The following is a 19,719-nucleotide window of genomic DNA, read 5'->3' as shown; positions in this document are numbered from 1 at the left end:
GGGAGGATCAGAGGGAAGAGAATCTAAAGAGTTAGCATTTTGAAAGAAAATACTTTTAGGAAGGTGTTGAGAAAAGAAACATCTGGGATGGGTCTCCATGCCCCTTCCTTTCAGAGAACTAGAAACATGCGAGAATAAAAGCCTGCTCCTTTTTGGGGGTGAGCACAGACTGTACTGTACTCCGTTCTAACAAGTTTTCCAATATCTTGGAGAAGAGAGATTTCTGGTCTGTTGGATGTTGAGAGATACCCCTGAAGGGAGGGCCACAGTGTGCCAAACCATAAAGTATCCATGTTTGATGACGCTCAGGACCCAGGCGTCTTTTGAGTTATGGATTCCCATGCAGAAAGCGATAGGGGTAGGTGTAGGGAGAGGAGGGGTGTTGCAAGGTAGTCCTAAGGAGTCAGAAGGAAGAGCCTGTTCTACCAGGAAAGGGCTGCTTAGCCAGATGAGAAGCAGCTGAAGATGCTGAGAAATGATGTGGTTTCTTGCTCACCTTGGAAGGCTTGGGTTGGGGGGTTCCATGACTGCCTCAACCAGGCCTTCTTAATGCTGAGGATGAAGCTGCAGCTCTGGAGGTAGCCTCAACTGCATCGTAGCTGTATTTTATACAGTGTCAGGCCACCTAAGAGGATGCAGCAATAAGGGAAGATGCCAAGGCTTTATTCTCAGAGTCTATAATGTCTGATACTATCTTGGACAACTGAGCCATGAGTTCCATGGAGTACTTAGTTATGTGTCTGGTAATTCAATGCCCTGAAGGCTAAAGTTGCTGAGGTATACATTTTCTCCCCCAGTCTCCTGAGATGCCTATAGTCCTTGTAGAAGGGGAGAAAAGAAGTGGAAAGAATATCGAGGCCTTATCGGAGGCTACAAAGATGACAGTGTGGTCTGCCACAGGGGCTTTAAGAAGGAAATTACAGTCCTGAGGCACTTTATATCTATTTGGCTTCTTAGGGGCCAGAGGCTGCTAGTCAGGGTGTAGGGACATGGAGACAAAGACATCCAGAAAGGCAGGGATAACCGGAGGTATAGCTGAAGGACTAAGGGTCTGGTCTCCACCTGGAGAAGGGCATAGCATCTCTTTTGGACTTCAGACATTTGAGAGCTGCCCTATTTAAAGTGGTGTTTCATCTTTGAGATGGTTTCACCAAAATAAATCTCCTCCAAAGGGGATTCTGTCCCATTGGAACCTTCCTGTGGGAAAGTGTAGTCCAATGGGGAAGGGATTCGATACCAGTCATCTAAAGAATCACTGTCTTCATCAGAAGAAGAATCTTCCTCTGAAGCAGCTTGTGCTCTGACCCTTTTTGGGGGGAGGTAGGCCAAGAGAGAGGAGAGGGAGAGGAACCAGAGGTAGGTCTCAAGGCCATGAAGTCCTTGAACAAGCCCTACACAAAAATTTGCAACTCTTTCTGAGGGTCTGGTGGAGGTGTGGAATGTTTGGTTTTCTGTTTTTTCTTTGTAGAAGTGTAAATAGAGGGAGGACCAGATGTAGGCCTACACTACAGCAAATCCAATTAAACATCTCCCCCTCACTAGAATGTGAGTGACTCTTCTAGGGCAGTGGTGTACAACCTTTTTGTGGGGAGGGCCACTACACGAATTCTTAATGCATCTGCATCTTACATGGTAAGTAGTTACCAGTTAACAACAGGTACAGGTGACTGGCATTTTTACTTAAGACAGCAGTCATGAAATTGCCTGTTTTCTACATCAACTTTGCATGTAACTTTATTCTGGCTTGCAGCCATGACTTATTAAACTCTTGAAGAAATTTACTTCTGTTTACAGACTACAAATAATAAGCAATAAAGAATAGTTACTTCTGCGGCTAAAATTAGACATGTGTGCAACTGCAGTCAATTAGGTAAGTAAGCACGCACTGGAAAGTTTGCAAGACTGGAGTAAGACATAGCACTTCTTCACTTTTTTTTTTTATTTTGGATACTCTCTGGGGGTCGGATGGTGTTGCATGGCGGGCCGGATGTTGTGCACCACTGCTCTAGGGTCTTACGACACGATCAGCCTTGGTTCCCCCTGGACATCTGGAACAGATGTCTGTGAGGCCTCTCTGGACGTGCTGTCATCTGATTCTAAGCCAACTTGTAAAAATGGCTCGACGTTTGGATACGGACTCAAAATGAAGCGCATCTCCAGGCTTTCAAGCATCTCCAGAGACACATCCACAGGGAGAGGTGCAGCTTCCACTTTAGCCCTAGGTCTTTTGTCCTTTCGCTTAGTAGACAAGGTTGTTGGGTCTGAGGAACCATCCATCAAGCTTTTAGCTAAAATTTTCATTTAGCTCTCTAAGTAAATAGCAAGGGATGAAAGTTGGCTACAAAGAGATTTAGGCATGAATGACTGACAGATCCAACAGTTTCTAAGGTTGTGGGGGGCCAGGGAGAAAAAAAAAGACACTGGGTATGGCTGTCCTTGTGTGGAATCTGCCTTAAACACTAACACTTCCCCTTCTTGAATGACATTAACTCTCAACCGAGAAAAAACAGTAGCAAAAGACAAAAAGGTTCCCCAAAGGGGCACATCTTTATTGACGAAAACGATTCCATCAACAGAGCGACACCTGGGACTGGCGATCAAACTGGTGGCAAAGAAGTTCTGAAGACGGTGCGCGCGTACGTCACTTTTATGGCCTATGTCCGACAGCATATGTAGGATGTGCTGCGCATCTCGCAGTAGTAAAAGACTCTGGTATATTGGCAGACGTTGGGTTGCCTGGGCTGGCAACACCCTCATGTAAAAAATACTGCAACAGATTAATACAAGGACATCAAAACGCTCATATATTCATCTATCAGGTTCAACATTACTAACAAAGCCTGAAAAGAAAGAAAGAGAGGAGACACAGTAAGGCAAATATTCTGAACATGTGCACTTTCAAAAGACTGAGCCTTGAGAAATCTAAGTTTGCTCACACATGCCCATCTTTTTTTAGTGATCAGAACAGTGGGAAGTAAAAACTGGACCATTCTTTTTTTGGAGTCAACATCTATGACCATTTACAGCAAAGCTGCTCAAGAAGAGAAAAGTACAGTTTTGTACCTACCACAAATGTAGATGTTCGAGTGTATTCACTGCTGAAGTCATTACACTTGGGTTATCCTGCCGTCAGGCGGTCCCGCAGTTGGCCAGAGTTCCAAAGTCTTGGTCCGGCGTCTGTTGCTGTCTCTTCTTCCCTGACGTCAGTGCGCCAGGGGTATATCAGGTGCAGCCGACGCCATTTTCTTCAGTTTTTCTTGACCCAGATGTCAGGTGCCCTCAAAAAGGTAGGCAATACACATTGCTAATAAAGCATACATAAAAGATAAAAACAATGCCTTCAGTTACAAGCAAATACACCACATAGGTTGTATAGGTAGTGAGGTATAGATAAGTCCCAACTAAAAAAGTGGGGATGGAGGGTGGGTAACCTGGACTGCAGCAGTGAATACACTCGAACATCTACATTTATGGTAGGTACAAAACTGTACTATGTTCATCGTGTTTCACTGCTGCAGACATTACACTTGGGTTGAATCCCAAAGCTGAGGTTGGGTGGCTGGTTCTATAAAGCATTCGGGGTGACTATGAGGCCCTGCAGCAATGCAGTGCCAAAGTCAGCTCTGGATTTAGAGTAAAGAGGCAGGTGGTAATGCTTGGTAAAGGTATGCACTGAACACCAAGTTGCAGCTTCCAAAATATCCTTGGTAGGTACTCCTCTAAGGTAGGCAGCTGAAGTGGCTGTTGCCCTGGTGGAATGTGACCTAATGTTGCTAGGTACAGTTTTTCCATGCTGTGTGTAGCAGAAACGTATACAGTGTCCTATCCATTTTGAGATGGTCTGCTTCGAAATAGCCTTTCCCTGTGATCCTGCAGCATATGCTACAAACAATTGCTCAGATTTCCTGAAAGCTTTTGTTTTGTCCAAGCAGAAGCGTAACTGCCTGTGTATGTCCAATGAATGCAGAAGTCTCTCCCCTTTATTCTGGGAATTTGGATAGAATGTTGGCAAGTGAATAGTTTGGTTAATAGCCACACTTGATACCACCTTTGGCATAAAAGTAGAGTTTGTTCTTAAAGAAACCCTGTCTTGATGAAAAATGATGAAAGGTTCCACTGCCATTAGTGCCTGTAACTCTGAGACTCTTCGTGCAGAGGTTATTGCCAGAAGTTTTAATTCTGCTGAACTGGCTGGTTCAAAAGGAGGTAAAGTTAATTTCTCCAAGACAAAGTTGAGGTCCCACGTTGGAGTTGGTGCTCTCCAGGGCGGTCTTATGTTTTTAGCCCCTCTGAGGTACTGTTTTAGCAAAGGATGAGAGAAAATTGGCGGATCTGTGCTGTAATGAGCTGAGATGGCAGAGGCGTGGATCTTAACGGATGAAAAGGATAGGCCTTTGTCCAGCATCTCAGTTAAATATTGTAGTATCTGAGGGATATTTGGGACAAGAGGGTCAAAGCTTTGAGCCTGGTTCCAGGCACAGAATCTCGTCCACTTTTCTGAATAGGATTTACCGGTGCTAGGCCTCCTGGCCTCCAAAATGACATCCATAACAGCTTTAGAGAGAGGTGTTGTCTGCTTGACTAAAGGAATCTGCCATGCAGCCAGGTTTAAAGTTTTGAGCTGGCTGTGAAGTATCTGAGGTGCGGAATTTGAGGTAAAATCCATGGTGAGCCTTCAGCGAAGTTCTTTAAGATTGGGTACCAGTGCTGGCGTGGCCAGTCTGGGGCAATCAGGATCATTTTTGGCTTTTCTTGTCTGGCTTTTAGGAGTACCTTTGAAAGGAGAGGCAGTGGTGGGAAGGCATATACTTGTAGGTTTTTCCAGCTGAATGAGAGAGCATCCACTTTCCATGCTTGTGTGTGGTAAGTCCTTGTGCAAAATTTCTGTAGTTGGCAATTCATTGGGGAGGCAAACAGATCTATGTCTGGACTCCACCATTTTTGTGTTATGTTGAATATTTGTGGATTTAATTTCCACTCGTGAGGATCCATGATGTTTCTGCTTAAGTCGTCTGCCAGAGTATTTTTCTTTCCTGGCAGGAATTGTGCTTGCAGATGAACTTGATAGGTTAGAGCTGTGTTCCAAAAGGTCATGGCTTGTCTGCAGAGGGGATATGAATGAGTGCCCCCTTGCTTGTTTATGTACCACATAACTGTGGTGTTGTCTGTCTTTAGTAATAGTTGTCCTGGATGCAGAAAGTCCTTGAAAGCTGTTAGGGCATTTTGTACAGCTAGCATCTCTTTTTGATTGATGTGAAGATGCCTTTGGTCTGCGGCCCACTTGCCCTGAATACATTTTCCTGCCATGTGTGCTCCCCAGGCGTAGTCCGAAGCATCTGTTAGTGTCTGCCTGGCTGTGGGTTGAGTGAAAGGCTGTCCCTTGTTGAGGTGACATGCCTGTGCCCACCATCGAAACTCCTGTTGAAGGCAGGGAATAAGTGGTATTACTGCTTCCAAACTGTGAATTAGTAGTATGCAAGATGCCATGAACCCCAAGGCCTGCAGAGTTTTTCTTGCAGGGAGTTGGGTTTTTGTTGCCATCAATTGAAAGTACTGAGTCAGTTGTCCTTGCTTGTCTGGCGTGAGATAAGCCATCTGGGCCATTGTATTTAAGCTGGCACCCAGGAATATTATCTCTTGTGAGGGCACTAGTTTTGACTTCTTTTCGTTTACTGTGTACCCTAGGCAAATTAGCAATCTTTTCACAAACGCCAGATTCTTCAGAAGAATGTCCTTGCTCTCTGCTTGAATGAGGCAGTCGTCCAAGTAAGGGTATATTTGAATTCCTTTTTGTCTGCAAAATGCAATTACTGGTGCCAGGCATTTTGTGAAGACCCTGGGCGCAGTAGATAAGCCAAAGGGCAGTGCAGAGAATTGGTAATGCATTGAACCAGCTATGAATCTGAGGTATCTTCTGCAATTCTGTCTGATAGGGACATGCAGGTATGCCTCTTTGAGGTCCAAAGTAACAAGCCAAGCCTTCTTGCCCAGCATGGGAAGAAGCTGCTGTAGTGTCAACATTTTGAATTACGGAACATCCAGGAAAGTATTTAGAGTAGAAAGGTCCAGTATGGGTCTCCAGGCTTTGTCCTTTCTGGGGACCAGGAAGAGTCGTGAGTAAAATCCTTGTCCTTGCTCCTGTTGTGGCACTTTTTGAATAGCTCTCATGTCCATGAGGGCTGCAATTTTTTTTTTTGTGCCTCTGCCCATTGATTTTGTGGCAGGTCTGGCATTCCTTTTAGCCTTGGTAAACTGTGAAAGTGGAACCTGTAACCTTGAGACACAATATTCAGAACCCATTTGTCTTGGGTGATCATATGACAATTGTGATAAAAAAGTGCTAGTTTTCCCCCCAAGGGAGCTGCCAAAAGGTAAGTGCTTGGCATTTGAAGGGGGAAGTCACTGGGACTGTTTCCTTTAAGGTTGTGACTTGTCTTCCCCTCCTTTTGGGGTTGAAGCACCCCACTGTCATGGTCTGTAAGAGCCTTGGGGCTGAGATCTGCCTCTTGGGTGTCTGTATCTGCCCCTTTGTGGTCTGTCTGACATTGGAAAGGACCAATTTTTTGTAGGCCAATTTCTGCTAAAATCGAGGTGGCTGTACCTGTAAGAAATCCTTCACTGTTTGCATAGGTTTTTGCCTTATCCTCCATTTTCTTTAATACCTCTTCTGCCTTAACACCAAATGAAACATCCTGATGCAAAGGTGCATCCAAATATTTTGCTGTGACATGATCAGGTAAACCTTGTTCTTTTAACTAAGCATGCCTTCGAATCACAGAACCTGTAACTGCTGCTCTACAAGAAGCCTCTAATGAATCAAAACCACATTGCAAAGTATGTTTTCCCACTTGTTCAGCTGCATGCAATAAATCCTGCATTTCCTTATAGTCAGGATGTTCTGAACTTGTAAGCATTTTCTGTTTTAACAGAGACATTAAATATTGTTGATATTTAAGCATGTGACACTAGCAATTTAAAGCCCTCACTGCTAAAGTTGCAGAAGTGCAAACTTTCTTCCACCATCTGTCTAATGCTCTAGAATCCCTGTCAGAGGGAGCTGGATTTTTAGTCGTGGAAGCCCTTACCCATTTGGGACCCTGGGAAATAGCTTCTGGGTCAGCAACAGGGTTTTTATAAAGAAATGTGTGAGAGTCAGGGACTCTGTAGTACCTGTCTGGCTTGACTGGAACAGGGGGCAAAGAATCAGGATTTAAACTTGATTCAGAGTACACATCATCCACAATATCTAACACTGGCGGAATAGCAAGGGGCCTGTGCTGAGGCAATAAAAGAAAGTCTCTGAGCCTTTTCTTGGATTCTGAGTAATCCTGGCCCTCCCAATGGAAATGCTCCCTCATGGTATGTAAAGTTTCCCCAAAAAAGAGTAGTCCTCAGGAGGAGAGGCTGAAGGAACTGATTCTCCAGCATCAGAATCCTCATAGGGGGGTAAAGAGTATCCCTGATCTGAAGAGGAATCCGAAAAAATGGAAACCTGATCAGAGGAATCAGTCTGCATCCTGCCTAGGCCTTTTATCAGGAGGGGTATGGGAACCCCTGATCAGAGTAATTAAGTCTTCGGCCATTTTGAGCATCTGTTTTTTAGGCATGGAGGCCGGTCCAGGTGAATGCTGCACTTGCTTCTTTGTCTTTAAAGGAGTTTTAGACTTGGCTGCAGTTTTGATGGTAAGCTGAGAAGGTCTGCAAACACCCTCAGAAGCAGATGCCTGCTCAGCGGCTCCGGACCCATCTGAAGGGTTAGTTTCCGTAGGCCCAATATCTTGAGTATCCAGAGGCCTAGCCATCTCCATGTGGGAGTCGGAGGCGGCCTGTGGTTCTGAGGTAGCGGTTGTCAGGGGCTGCGGAAGTGATGAACATCAGCCAATTCTACCTGGTCCTGGAAAATAGGATGTAGCTACATGCAGTTCAGGCGCTGTTTATATAACTTAACTACCCAGAGATATGCTTCCTCAGTCATCTAGAAACTGACTTACTTCCTGTAACAAGAGGATGTAGTTAGTTCACACAGTGGGAAGGAAAGGAAGAAGGGGGATTCCAGATAATCAGGAAAGATTGGAAAGGCTAAACAGGCTGCTTACTGCATCTGGATCTCTTCTACTCCTGCCATTTTTTTTTCAAATGTTATCTTGTGCTTGACCTTTGGCCCTTACAGATATCTGTAAAAATAACATGCTTCGAAGGAACGTTCATGCTAGCTACAGCTAGGGTATTGGAGTGGTCAACTTGAAAATTTCTTGGGTTAGGTTCTCAAACAGTGCATTCTAGATGCATGCTCAGCAGTTCCCCTTTTCTCATCTGGCAGTATCTGGCTTCTTAGTTATGTATGCTGTCTCAAGACCAGTTTTGGAGATTGGTCAACAGTATTATACCCACACACTATCATATACTTCCCAACCTTTTGAGCTATCTGAAACTCAAAGTTAAAAAGTCAGAGATTCAGCCTTTATTTCCCCAGCTAGGTCCTCTATTAGTCCAAGGATTTCACCTTCGTATCAGATCATGTGTCTGGCGATTAACTTCCTTCAAGGTCAGTGTGGCTGAAGTATATACCCCCCCCCCCAATTCTGCCCATGACTATTTTGACTGCAATTCAGAGGTGAATCATGGCCTTGAACCATAATGGCACATTTTGCTGCATCCAGAAAGACTGCAGCAGGGTCCACAATGGAGTTACTGTACAGGTACTGAGAGGCCTATTACGCTTTCTAAAACCAGATGTGTTTCATGTGGTCTGGGAATTTGCTTCCAGGAAGGCACCCTCAAATGTCTCAAAACTGGAGAAACACTGAGTATAGGTCCAACTACCTTTTCCTGTAGCTGGGCCTTACTGGGATGTGCAGGTATGCATTCTTGATGTCCAAAGTAGCAAAGAACCCTTGAGAAAAGATCAAAGGGAAGAGGGCCTCACAATGAGTATCTGAAAGGTGGGTAATTGCATAAAGAGGTTGATGGGAAACATCTAAAACTGGTCTCCAGGGACCATCTTTTCTTAGGACTAGAAAAAGTCGAGTAGAAACCCTTTCCCCTTTCTGACATAGGGACAGGCTGAATTATCCAATGGGCCATAAGGTTGTCTATAATTGGCTGAAACAATGGAAGTTGTTCTTTGGGGGGATGTGGAATGCCTCTCAAGGAAGGAGTTGCGATCTAGGTCATAAATAACCCATCTGTATGATGGACAAGACCCACCTGTCTGTGGTGATGTTTTTCCACACAGGGAGGCAGTGAGAGCCTTAGGAAAAGGGAGTGGTGTCAAGGGGTTATTTTAAGGATGCCAGGAAGTCACAGATTAACTGCCCTGTCTTGAAATTGAGGCTTCTGAGCTGGAGTGTGTGCAGGCCTGGGAGGAGTGGCTTGCTTCCTGGCAGTCTTTCTGCTCCTAGAAACAGGAGTGGGTGCAGAGTGCTTCCAGATGAATTGGGTCTTAGAGGGTTAATTACTGTGGAATTTGGGGGCAGGAAACAGAAACAAGTGTTTGAGGTCCTGTAACTCCTTTCCCTTTTGCTGCAGAATTTTGAATAATTCTGCCACCTTTGACCCAAAAAGGGCAGGGTTATCAAGGGATCCATCTATGAGTTTTCCCGTGAGATTATTAGGAAGTGGCTGTAACCTTAGCCAGGAATATCACCTGAGTACAGAAAAAGATGCAATAGACATGGCAGATGCTTCTGCTGCATCATAACTGCACTTAATGGAGTGCCTTGTGACCTGTGAAAATAAAGACATAAGGCTGGATAACTGAGCTTTGGCTGGAGACACTAGAATTTCACTGAAGTTCTGTGGCCTGTCCTAAAAGGGCTAGGGCATATCTGGACATGTGGGTTTGATAATTTATTGCCCTAAATGCCAGGTTAGATGACGTATAAACCTTTTTCCCAAGGCCTTACTGTCGGTCTGTGGGGAGAAGCGAGGAGGATGGAAGGAGCTTGGAGGCTTTATCAGCTGAGACAGACAGTGCCAGGATCTGCTGTAGGGAACAACCAAGAATTTGGCCCCCTGAGGGACCTTGTAGAATCTGTCAGGCCTCCGTGGGGCAGGAGGCTGGGAGTCTGGGTTGATTGATACTGCACTGAAAGCATCCAGAAATGCAGGAAGTACAGTAGGAATAGCTGAAGGGACAGGGGAGCCCATATGAAGAAGTTCATAGTACTTCTTCTGTACCTCAGTCATTTCAGAGGAATCCCATTTGAAATGCTCCCTCATCTGTGAAATGGTCTCCCCACAGGTAAGGTCCTCGCCTGGGGAATTTGTTTCTGCAGATTCTTCTTGAGGGGAAGCGTAGCCAAGGGGAGATGGCATTTGTGAAACAGAGAAGGAATCTTCTGAAGAAGAGTCAGGCCTGAGGCCTAGGACTCATTATAGGAGAAGGACCAAGGGAGGCTAAGGGTGTAACAGGCCTCATAGCCATAAAAGCATTAAACAGGCTTTGAGAAAAAGCCTGCCAATCTGGCTGGCTCTCAATTGCTGGAGAAAACAGATTTCCTTTTTTCTTTTCTTTTGAGGGAAGGCCTACCAGGCATCAACCATGGTTGCCCTAAATTCAGAAGCCTGTGAAGTAGTGGAAGGATCAGTCTGAGTAGCCAGTACAAACCAAGGTTCCCCACTCACCATCAGAAGCTGACTTCTGCGTTACCTCCAAGGACATGCCATCCACGCTGGATTCTGCGGCTTCCACACTGGTACCTGCTAAACCCAAATCAGCGGCAACCAAGCGTTCCTCCAAGCTGAAGTTAGCCAAAGAAGAGACGTCGGGTGGAGGAAGAGGTGCAGCTAGAGACTCAGGCCTAATAACCTTGGCCTTTTCCTTAGGCTGGCTCGATGGGCTGGGTGGATGGTCCCTCCATACCCAAAGCTAAGCGCTTAAGGAGCTAGTTCTCAAGGTAAATATTTAACACGTGCAGATGGCTGCGTAGCATTTTTAGGACTAAGGCATGACAGATGGAGCAGGATATATGGTCGTGAGTAGGCCCTAAACAAAAAGGGGAAGCTCGTGGGCGTCTTTATGGGAAATCTGATGACTGCACCTGCAATTTCTCTTCCTGGATGACATAAACCTACAAACAAAGCAGTGATCAAAAGAAACAAACGTCACCAACTGGGAACTTATCTGAGAAAATTCAATCTGATGGCCGGTACGGCAGGAATAGCTGACGTTCAACTGGCGGCAGAGAAGTGCTGAGATCTGGTACTTGCAGACATCACTTTTACGGCACATGTTCCATAGGCCAACATCAGACGTCAAACATACCCCATCAGTGACTACAAACTTTTGTATACTGGCCAGACGTTCGGGTAACAAACGAAGAGAACCCAAGTGTTGAGAATACTGCAAAAAGAGAATACAAGGGCAGCTACCATTCTGAAAAGTACAGAAGGCTGAAGTTTTAGTAATGAGACTTACTGGCCACAAACCGATAACCACTAGGCAAAGTATCTTCCAACAGACAAATTTCAATGTCACCAAGCTTGCAGTGTCTTAATGTGACCAGGCTTCCATCACGTAAGTTTAAATACAACCATACTGCTTAAAAAGGGGAAGCCCTGACCCTAAGTGGTAAATAAGAACTGTCGGCATCACTAGGTATGCCTTGCAGCAGCTGCTATTGGTTAAATAAGTCACTGTGGGTGGTAAAGCCTTTAATGCAATCAGCTAGGGATGCTCCTAAAAAGGAGCTCAGCACATAAAATATAAAAAGAACACAAAACAAGAAAAAAAAAAACAGGATTTTTCTGTAGCCATCTTGCAAAGTACATCTCAGATGTCCCTGTGCAACACGGGAAAAGGAAATGTTGAAGACAGAAGAGCAAAACATAATGTTCCTGCCCTGCAGGAAATGTAGTAGTCACTAATCTATACTTCTAGTTCTTAAAACGACACCACTTTTACTTCCAAATGCGGATACTCATCTTAAAAGCTTTTAATTAAAGATAAAATGGCTCAGACTTTAAACTGTTAAACATATCACTTAAACTAATGCTGTGGAATCCTAACATTTTATATCAAAAACATATGTTCTCTCAATATTTATAGGTCTGAAAGCACAAAGAATTAATGCTATGCTATTGCAAAGGGGGAGGTGCTAATCACTCTGCAAAGAATGCTAACTTTCATATTCACAGGAAGTGATTTTCAGCTATTTTTTTTACTTTGCATAAATGGCACTCCCTGAAATTTCCTTTGGGAAGTCAAGACAGATTCCCTTAATCACTGTGACAACCGAACAACCTTTTTTTTCTGTGAATAACCTTGGTAGACTAATCACTGAAAAACTCAAGAGTCTTTGTGTCCACCTCCTACAAAGCCACAAAGGCTACTACTGTAGACATTTGGCAGAGCATATTACTAAAAGCAGGTTATGTATTCATAAGTTTATAGTAAGTTTGCAGCTGAAGGACCAACAAGTGGTAGAAGCAGCAGTTAGAAACAGATCAAGGCTGGTCCCTCAAGGACATACATATAACTGAGTAAGAATTCTACACATGAAAACAATGGGATGTAAGATCTTCAACCACAACTTTCTTAGGATGGCAGTGAACCATGAAGATGGGGTGTAGTACTATTAAAATATTGATTTTCAAAGCAGCTAATGGGTGATTTAGTGGACCTAAAGGTTAGAAAATTGTCTGGCAATGGCACCGAAGTCCAGACCATCACCATCACTGCTAGCACAAGGAGGACTAAATCTACCCACAGCATTTGCTTCCTGAAGCTGCATCACAGTAAAAAATCTGCAGTCAAAATTCTGTGTCTGGCAGACGTAAACTGCAAAGTCATGGCGCTTACACAGGTAGGTTTTCTGACAGCATGCATTTCTGAAAGGGTGCCTGTTGAAACTGGAAGACTAACTGTAATTCTCCCAAGAAAAGGACGTATGTAGGAAAACAAAACTAACATTTGAAATCTAAGGTTGCACAGTAAATAGAATATTCCAAAATACAGAAATCTCAGAGTTAGTAACTCCTCAAACATTATTTAATGGTGGTACAACACATTTTTTCGGGTCTATATTAGCGTATCGAATGGACTAAATAGCGAAAGCTATTCAATCGATCCGATACTGTCGAAATGGCAACATAGCAAAGACACGGAACATCAAATTTTTTCCCAGGGAAAAAATTTGGTGGGCCGTCTTCAGGACTTTGCCATTTCCTCCACTATGGCGCAATCTCGGAGTTGGTATATTTAAGTAGGGGAGGTGTGGGGGGCACAGCCCCCCACTTATCTTTGTGTTTAAGTTTTTTGTTTTTTTTTTGCGGAGCAGCAAATTTTTTTCCCTGTGAAATAATCTGCTGTTCCGTGTGTTCGATATTTTGTAGTTTAGACATTATCGGTACGATGAAATAGCGTTCGCTACTTATATCGTACGATAATGTAATATAGATGCCATTTTTTCAACCTTCGGTTATAAAATCGCAGTTTATTTTACATAGCTGTAACAATGGCTTATTGGGCTATTTCTGAGAGACAGTTGTTCATAAACCCCAAGATTTAAGAAAAGTGTTTCTGGTAATGGTCCCTTACACTCAAGGGAAAGTAAAACTAGGAACACCCCCCTCTTCCAAAAGATGCAGACCAATACCCCTAATCTTATGGACTTCAACGCATGAAAAAACTTTGAAGGGTGAAATCAATGCCTTCGCTGAAAAAGGAATACAGGAATGTGCCAATATCTGCTCACTGGTCAAAATGTTAGCAGATGTATACAAGACATAACTGCTGAAATTATGACAAAGCCTATAGCCAATGAAACTGCAGACTTCACACTAGTTAGTGGCACAACCTTCTTACCACAGCAGCAACATAACATGGAAAGCAATCCAAACACAAACTTTACTGGAAAAAACATTAAAACAGTCTTCTCTGGAGTTTTAATGCAGAACACATCTCTGTCACTGTGCATGTTAAACATGACAGTTAAAATACCTTAGTACTAAGGATGATGAAATAAAAATTAGTATCGCCAAGAAATCAGTAGCATGACAGATACAAAGCTGTTGCTAAGTAAACCCAAGTGCACATTTCTAAACACAATGCAACAATCAAAGAGCTAGTAATGAATGCTAGAAGATGAAAGGTAGGTGTCACAGGCTATAAGAATACCATCCACTCTTCATACCTCCCTGCTGGTTATGGAATAGTATAGGACAATGCAACTATCCAGAACAAAATAAAGTATAAAAAAAATATATATTTTTTTGCAATTACATTTTTAAATGATTGGCACTACATTTCTCGCACTTTACCTTGTTGGTGCTGTTTAACAGAGTGAGGATGTCTCCTTTTTTCATGGTGACCTCACGGGGGCTTTTCTCCTGATAATCATACAAAGCTAGCACTAACTCCTTGCCAGTCTCATCATCTGTTGGGGCAACTTGTTGCTAAGGACATGGATACAACAGAAAATTCACTGATTTTCACGTAATCAAAAATAACAGAAAAAATGTCTTCAAACATTTTATTCTACAATTTCAAACCATGTATAAGATTACTACAGCGCTTTGTTATATTACAGAATTTCAGAAATGATTTGCTGGTACTACTACCACAAAAAAGTAGTATATTTACATACTGTGCTTAGTTTCCAAATTAAGTCAGAATCTAGGCACATCTGAATACAGAAACTTAAAAATCCAATAAGCCGGCAAGATAAAGGTTTGGATCACCAGGTAAACATTTTCTCGTCTTCTCTCACAATTAAAAGAAATTAAACTATCTTTTTTTCCAGCAAGTTATTTTCCAAGCATGTTTAATTTAAAAGAAAACTTCAAGTACAGCAATGCTGAGATTGAATACCTCATCTAGATATACTACCACTCTAATGTGAGCAAAACTCATACACTGAACTACCACAAAACGCACAAGAAATTAAAGAAGCTATCAAATCAACAGCCTACAAGGGAAACATCTGTAGGTTAGGACACTGCAATTCAGGAACGGCTCCTACAACTGAAGAAGAGCAACATGCAACTGTCAGTTTCACTGTAATCTTCAGAAATGTGCAACGGGTTGGGAAATTATAATTCTAATACCACTGAAAACACAGCACTACTCATAAGAGAACAAAAAACAAAGAAAGCAGCAATGGTGCAAGCACATCAAACTTTAAATAAAGCATTCAAAAGTTTGTAAGAAATTCTGTTGTATTTCTACAGTTGTTAACCAAAGCTAATGCCTATCCTCAACTATCAAAGAAAACATTTAGAGCATGCAGCGAAGGCATGCAAACCCTAGCAAGCATCCAAATTCAATATTAATCCACAATTATTCTACTAGAAGAAAAGAAAATGAGTACAGTCAACCAAATGACCAAATCAACCTTCTGTAAAACAATGGAAAGTAACCCACTGAAGATGACACAGGTAGAACACAAATGCTAATGCAGAACATAAAATGTGATCATGGATGCAGAAAATGTTTAAAAAAAAGTGGCCACAGACATATATGTTGCTGATGATCTTACCCTGCAAGCTTGAGCCTGCTCCCTCAAAGACTGAATACTACTGCCATACGCTATCAGATCAGACATCAAGGCTTCGTGTTTCTTCAAAAGGGCCTGAAATCACAGAGAGAGAGAGATCAGCGATGTTTGGATGCACACTTCTGATTTAAAACAAGAAATGATAATCAACAAAAATAAACCCTTTAATTATACCATTAAATACACTTATTAGAATCATTCTGGGTACGAAACAATGGCAGAGTCCAGTCTCGGCACCAAGACAGCATATAAAATATGTAAGACTGTTAAGGATAATTTCTTTCTAACAACTGTAAAATAAGTTATTCCTATATGTTACTGCTTCATTTTTTGATACCTCTGCTGAATCTTCATCCTTTCCATAATCGGTGCTTCCTACAATAGGCTCCTTCTCTCTCATCCATGACTCTGCTTCATTGGCATCTGCAAAGTACTGCTGAGCTTGGAGTGAATCTTCAAGATCTTGACGACGCTGAGCTCCTTTAGCTTTCAGAGATTCCCATTTCTGATTCAGATCATTAAGTCTTGCCTTTACATCATCTGAAGCAAAGTGACCTACATTAAAAATCCACAAATTAACCACTATAAGAAAAATAAAACATTTAAATATATGAAGCAGAAACTAAATACAATCTTAATGGACTTTTATAAATGTAATAGATGTAGAGGAGGAGAAAGAGGAGGATATGTGTATCAGTATGGAAAGGAACTGGACACAGTGTTATGGGAGCTAATGAAGTGGGGGAAAGGGTCACCTCCAGGGAAGGGGTACACAAGATCTTTTGTGTGAAAAAGAAAAAGGATTAACTATTGGTGGCCTGGAAGAAACATGTAAGGGAAAAAGGCCAGATGATGGCAACTTTGGCATTCCTTCTGTCAGACACAAGGCACCCAAATCAAGGAGAAAAAAACAGCAGGGCAATAACAAACGTATATTTAAGCAGTACTTACAGCACCCTGTGAGATGTTCTTCAACGGAGAACATTCGGAAATTAATGTTAGCAGTAAACCTGTCAGTTTCTACACAAAGATTAGACGTGTAAAATCTTACCATAACCATAGATGTCCTTCTCTTCCATGTTGCAGTATTCTCACAAGTGGGATCCTGACCCAAACGTCAGGCTCATATACAAAAGCTTAGCCTGGCTGCTGTAAGCTGCGTGGGACATCACATGCTGGGACCATAAACCATGGGCCATAAATGTGATGTCTGCATGCATAGACCTCAGAACTGAATGCCCAGTCAGATAACAGTCTAAGGGCAGCTGAAAAGGTGCCCTCTAGAAAGGGAAAACCTCCTACAAGGGGTAGGAATACTGAACATGGAAGAGAAGAGAAGGACATCTATGGTTATGGTAAGATTATACACAACTAATCCATATAATTCTATTCTCATGTTGCATTATTCTCACATGTGGGAGAGTACCAAAGCTCAGCCAGATATATGGGTGGAGGAATCAGCAGCAGTCTCCAAGAATCCATGGAGTATGGCTTCAAACAAATCCTGCCCTGGCTCTGGAGATACTATCCAAATTTGCAGTGTTAAAGTGTGGACAGTGGACCAGGTAAGCTGCCTCTAGGACGGTGGCTGTATCAAGGCCTTTCAGGAAGGCCACGGAGGAGGCCACAGCCTTGGTAGAGTGGGCTCTCACAGTGTAGGGTGACTCTACCATGGAAGGAGTAGCAAAAGGCTTTTGTTTTTGGAGATCCAGGAGGATATGGTCTGTTTGAATACAGCTTTTCCCAGTGCCCTGGGGTGAAAAGATACAAAAAGCTGGTTGGACTTTCTGATGTCCTTAGTTTTATCCAGAGAGAACCTCAGTTGCCTGTAAACACCTAGGGAATGAAGCACTCTCTCACTGTCATTCTGTGGCAAAGGAAAGAAGGTGTGTAAATGGATAGATTGGTTAAGTGACAGTTCATTGGACCACTCTGGGCACAAAGGAAGGGTTAGTATGAAGAGAGACCCTATCCTTATGAAAAATTTGAAGGTGGAGAAGCTACCAGTGCTTGTAGCTCTGAGACTCTTGTGGCTGAAGTAAGGGTTACAAGCAAAACAGTTTTCCAGGTACACATCTTTAATGTGGCGGAAGCTGCTGGTTAAAAAGGGGTAGTAGTAAGTTTCTCAACAAAATTCAAGTCCCACAAAGGAGGAATGGGTTTCCTTGGTGGTCTGATGAGCAGGACACCCTTGAGAAAGACCTTCACCTGTAATCTGAATAACAGGGGTGGATCCAGAGGTAAACAGGCTGAGATAGCTGACAAATGGCCTTTCACTGAACAATATGAAAGTTCAGACTTTAGGAGCTCACACACACAGGCCAAAACTAGAGGTATATCCACCTGAAAGGGGTCCAGTTGCCTTTGAAGACACAAAGTAGTGAATCTTTTCCATTTTGATAAATAGGACCTCCTAATAGTAGATTTCCTGGCCTCCTGCAGGACAGATCCTCTGAATAAAGGTGTCTGAAAGGGATTGAAGTTTATCAACCAGAGGGTAAGGTTGAGGGTTTGCAGGTGTGGGTGGATAAGAGATCCCTTCTGTTGTGTAATGAGGTCCCCTTTGTGAGGCAACATGTGGCACCTGCCCTTGGCTAATGACAAAAGAATGGGGAACCAGTGTTGCCTTGACCAATAGGGGGTCACACCAAGAAGATTTTTGGCTTGTCCCACTGAATTTTGAGCAGGACCTTCTGTATTAGAGGGAAGGGCGGGGGGACATACAGGAACATCTCCTTCCAAGAAACTGAGAAGGCATCCACTCTCCAGGCTTGTAGTGAGTGGAACCTTGAGCAGAATAGCTTTGTCTGTTTTGTGGGGAGGCAAACAGATTTACCTGTGGTGTGCCCCACTGGTGGACTATGTCTAGGAAGACATCTCTGTGTAGTATCCATTTGCGACTTTGGGCAATGATTTCCTGAGGGCATCTGCCTGATCACTGTCCTGTGATGGGACGTACACTGCCTGTAGTGCTACCTTGGATTGAGTACCCAACTCCCATGCTTGTATTGCCAGTCTGCAGAGTAAGAACGACCTGGTCCTCCCCTGCTTGTTGATGCACCACAGCACTGTGGTGTTGTCTGTGAAGACTTGGAGGGGATCTGTATGTAGGAAAGGGAGGAATGCCTTCAGGGCTAGGAGAGGCACAGTCACTTCTCTGATACTGATGAGTTTTTTCCAAAGGCAAAGCTCCCATTAAGTCTGTACCTTGTGTTCATTCATAGTGGCCCCCCATCCCAGATATGAGGCATCTGTGTGCATGTATTGAACAACGTTGAGAGGCTGTAACGGTAGTTCTGGATTCAGGTGAATTTGCTGAATCCACCACTTTATTTTGTTTAGGCAGGGGAGGAAGGGCACCTGAAAGTCTAGGGGTGTGGTCATGTTGGGACTAGACATTCAAGTAGCAGTGGAACTTTGAATAAAAAAACAGTGGATACTGGAGAATTAAATAAGCCCTGTAAACCCAAGACTTCCAGTAGAAACACAAGGCACCAATAAAGGCAGTTCTAACACATTCCAAGGAAATGGCTCCCAAACACAGTTCATGAAATTAAAATGTTTATTCCACATACAAACAGCACAGGATTTAGCGCTTTCGTCTCCCTAAAGGAAACATCAGAATCAATGAGTATAATTTCCTCAATCATTTAAATACATAAAACAACATTCCCATTGGCTAGTATCATGTAATACTCCTCCCACTGACGTTGAATTCCATTATCAAGTTAAACAATTAGCCAGTATATAAGCAAATATGTAATAAAACCATCAATAATGATGTCAAGAGGGTCATCATGATTTTGTTTCTGAAATAGTCTGGCAGAGGTTGTACCTTAGACAGGACTAACTATGTAGAACAGAAGTAGATGCAGCTGACTTAGCTGATGTTTCGCCAGCATCGCAGCTGCATTTGATGGAATGCCTGGCAACTTTTGCCGGGAAGGATAGTTTCTGAGGCAATCTGAGATTTTGTTGAAGAATCAGGCATAGTTGAGAGCATATTAGAGGCCTGAGAGACTAAGTCTAAGACACTGGTTTTCCACAAACAGTTTAAGGGCTGCGAGACGGCTGCGCAGTGTTTTAGGAACAAATGAGTGGCGGACTGTACATGCTTTATAGTCGCGGGATAGACCTAAGCAAAATAAGCAGAGGTCCTGGCTGGCTGTGTGGGACTTGCTGATCGCACTTACATTTTCTCTTCCTAGATGATATGGAAGGA

General features: G+C 43.1%; 1 protein-coding gene across 1 annotated transcript in view; it reads right to left on the bottom strand.

Moving 5' to 3' along the window:
- SPTAN1 (spectrin alpha, non-erythrocytic 1) overlaps positions 1–19,719 on the bottom strand; it is a gene marked incomplete in the record, with an annotated part of 2,849,969 nt that overhangs the window by 1,719,269 nt on the left and 1,110,981 nt on the right. The window contains 3 exon segments of the mRNA XM_044058813.1: positions 14,263–14,397; positions 15,480–15,572; positions 15,835–16,052. Coding sequence (XP_043914748.1) covers positions 14,263–14,397; positions 15,480–15,572; positions 15,835–16,052 — 446 coding nt within the window.

The sequence above is a fragment of the Protopterus annectens genome, chromosome 16.part0 (assembly GCF_019279795.1).
Source record: "Protopterus annectens isolate FY-2018-M chromosome 16.part0, PAN1.0, whole genome shotgun sequence".
Taxonomy (NCBI): Eukaryota; Metazoa; Chordata; order Ceratodontiformes; family Protopteridae; genus Protopterus; species Protopterus annectens.
Note: the sequence above shows the minus strand (reverse complement) of the source record. Positions and strands in the feature narration are given on the sequence as shown.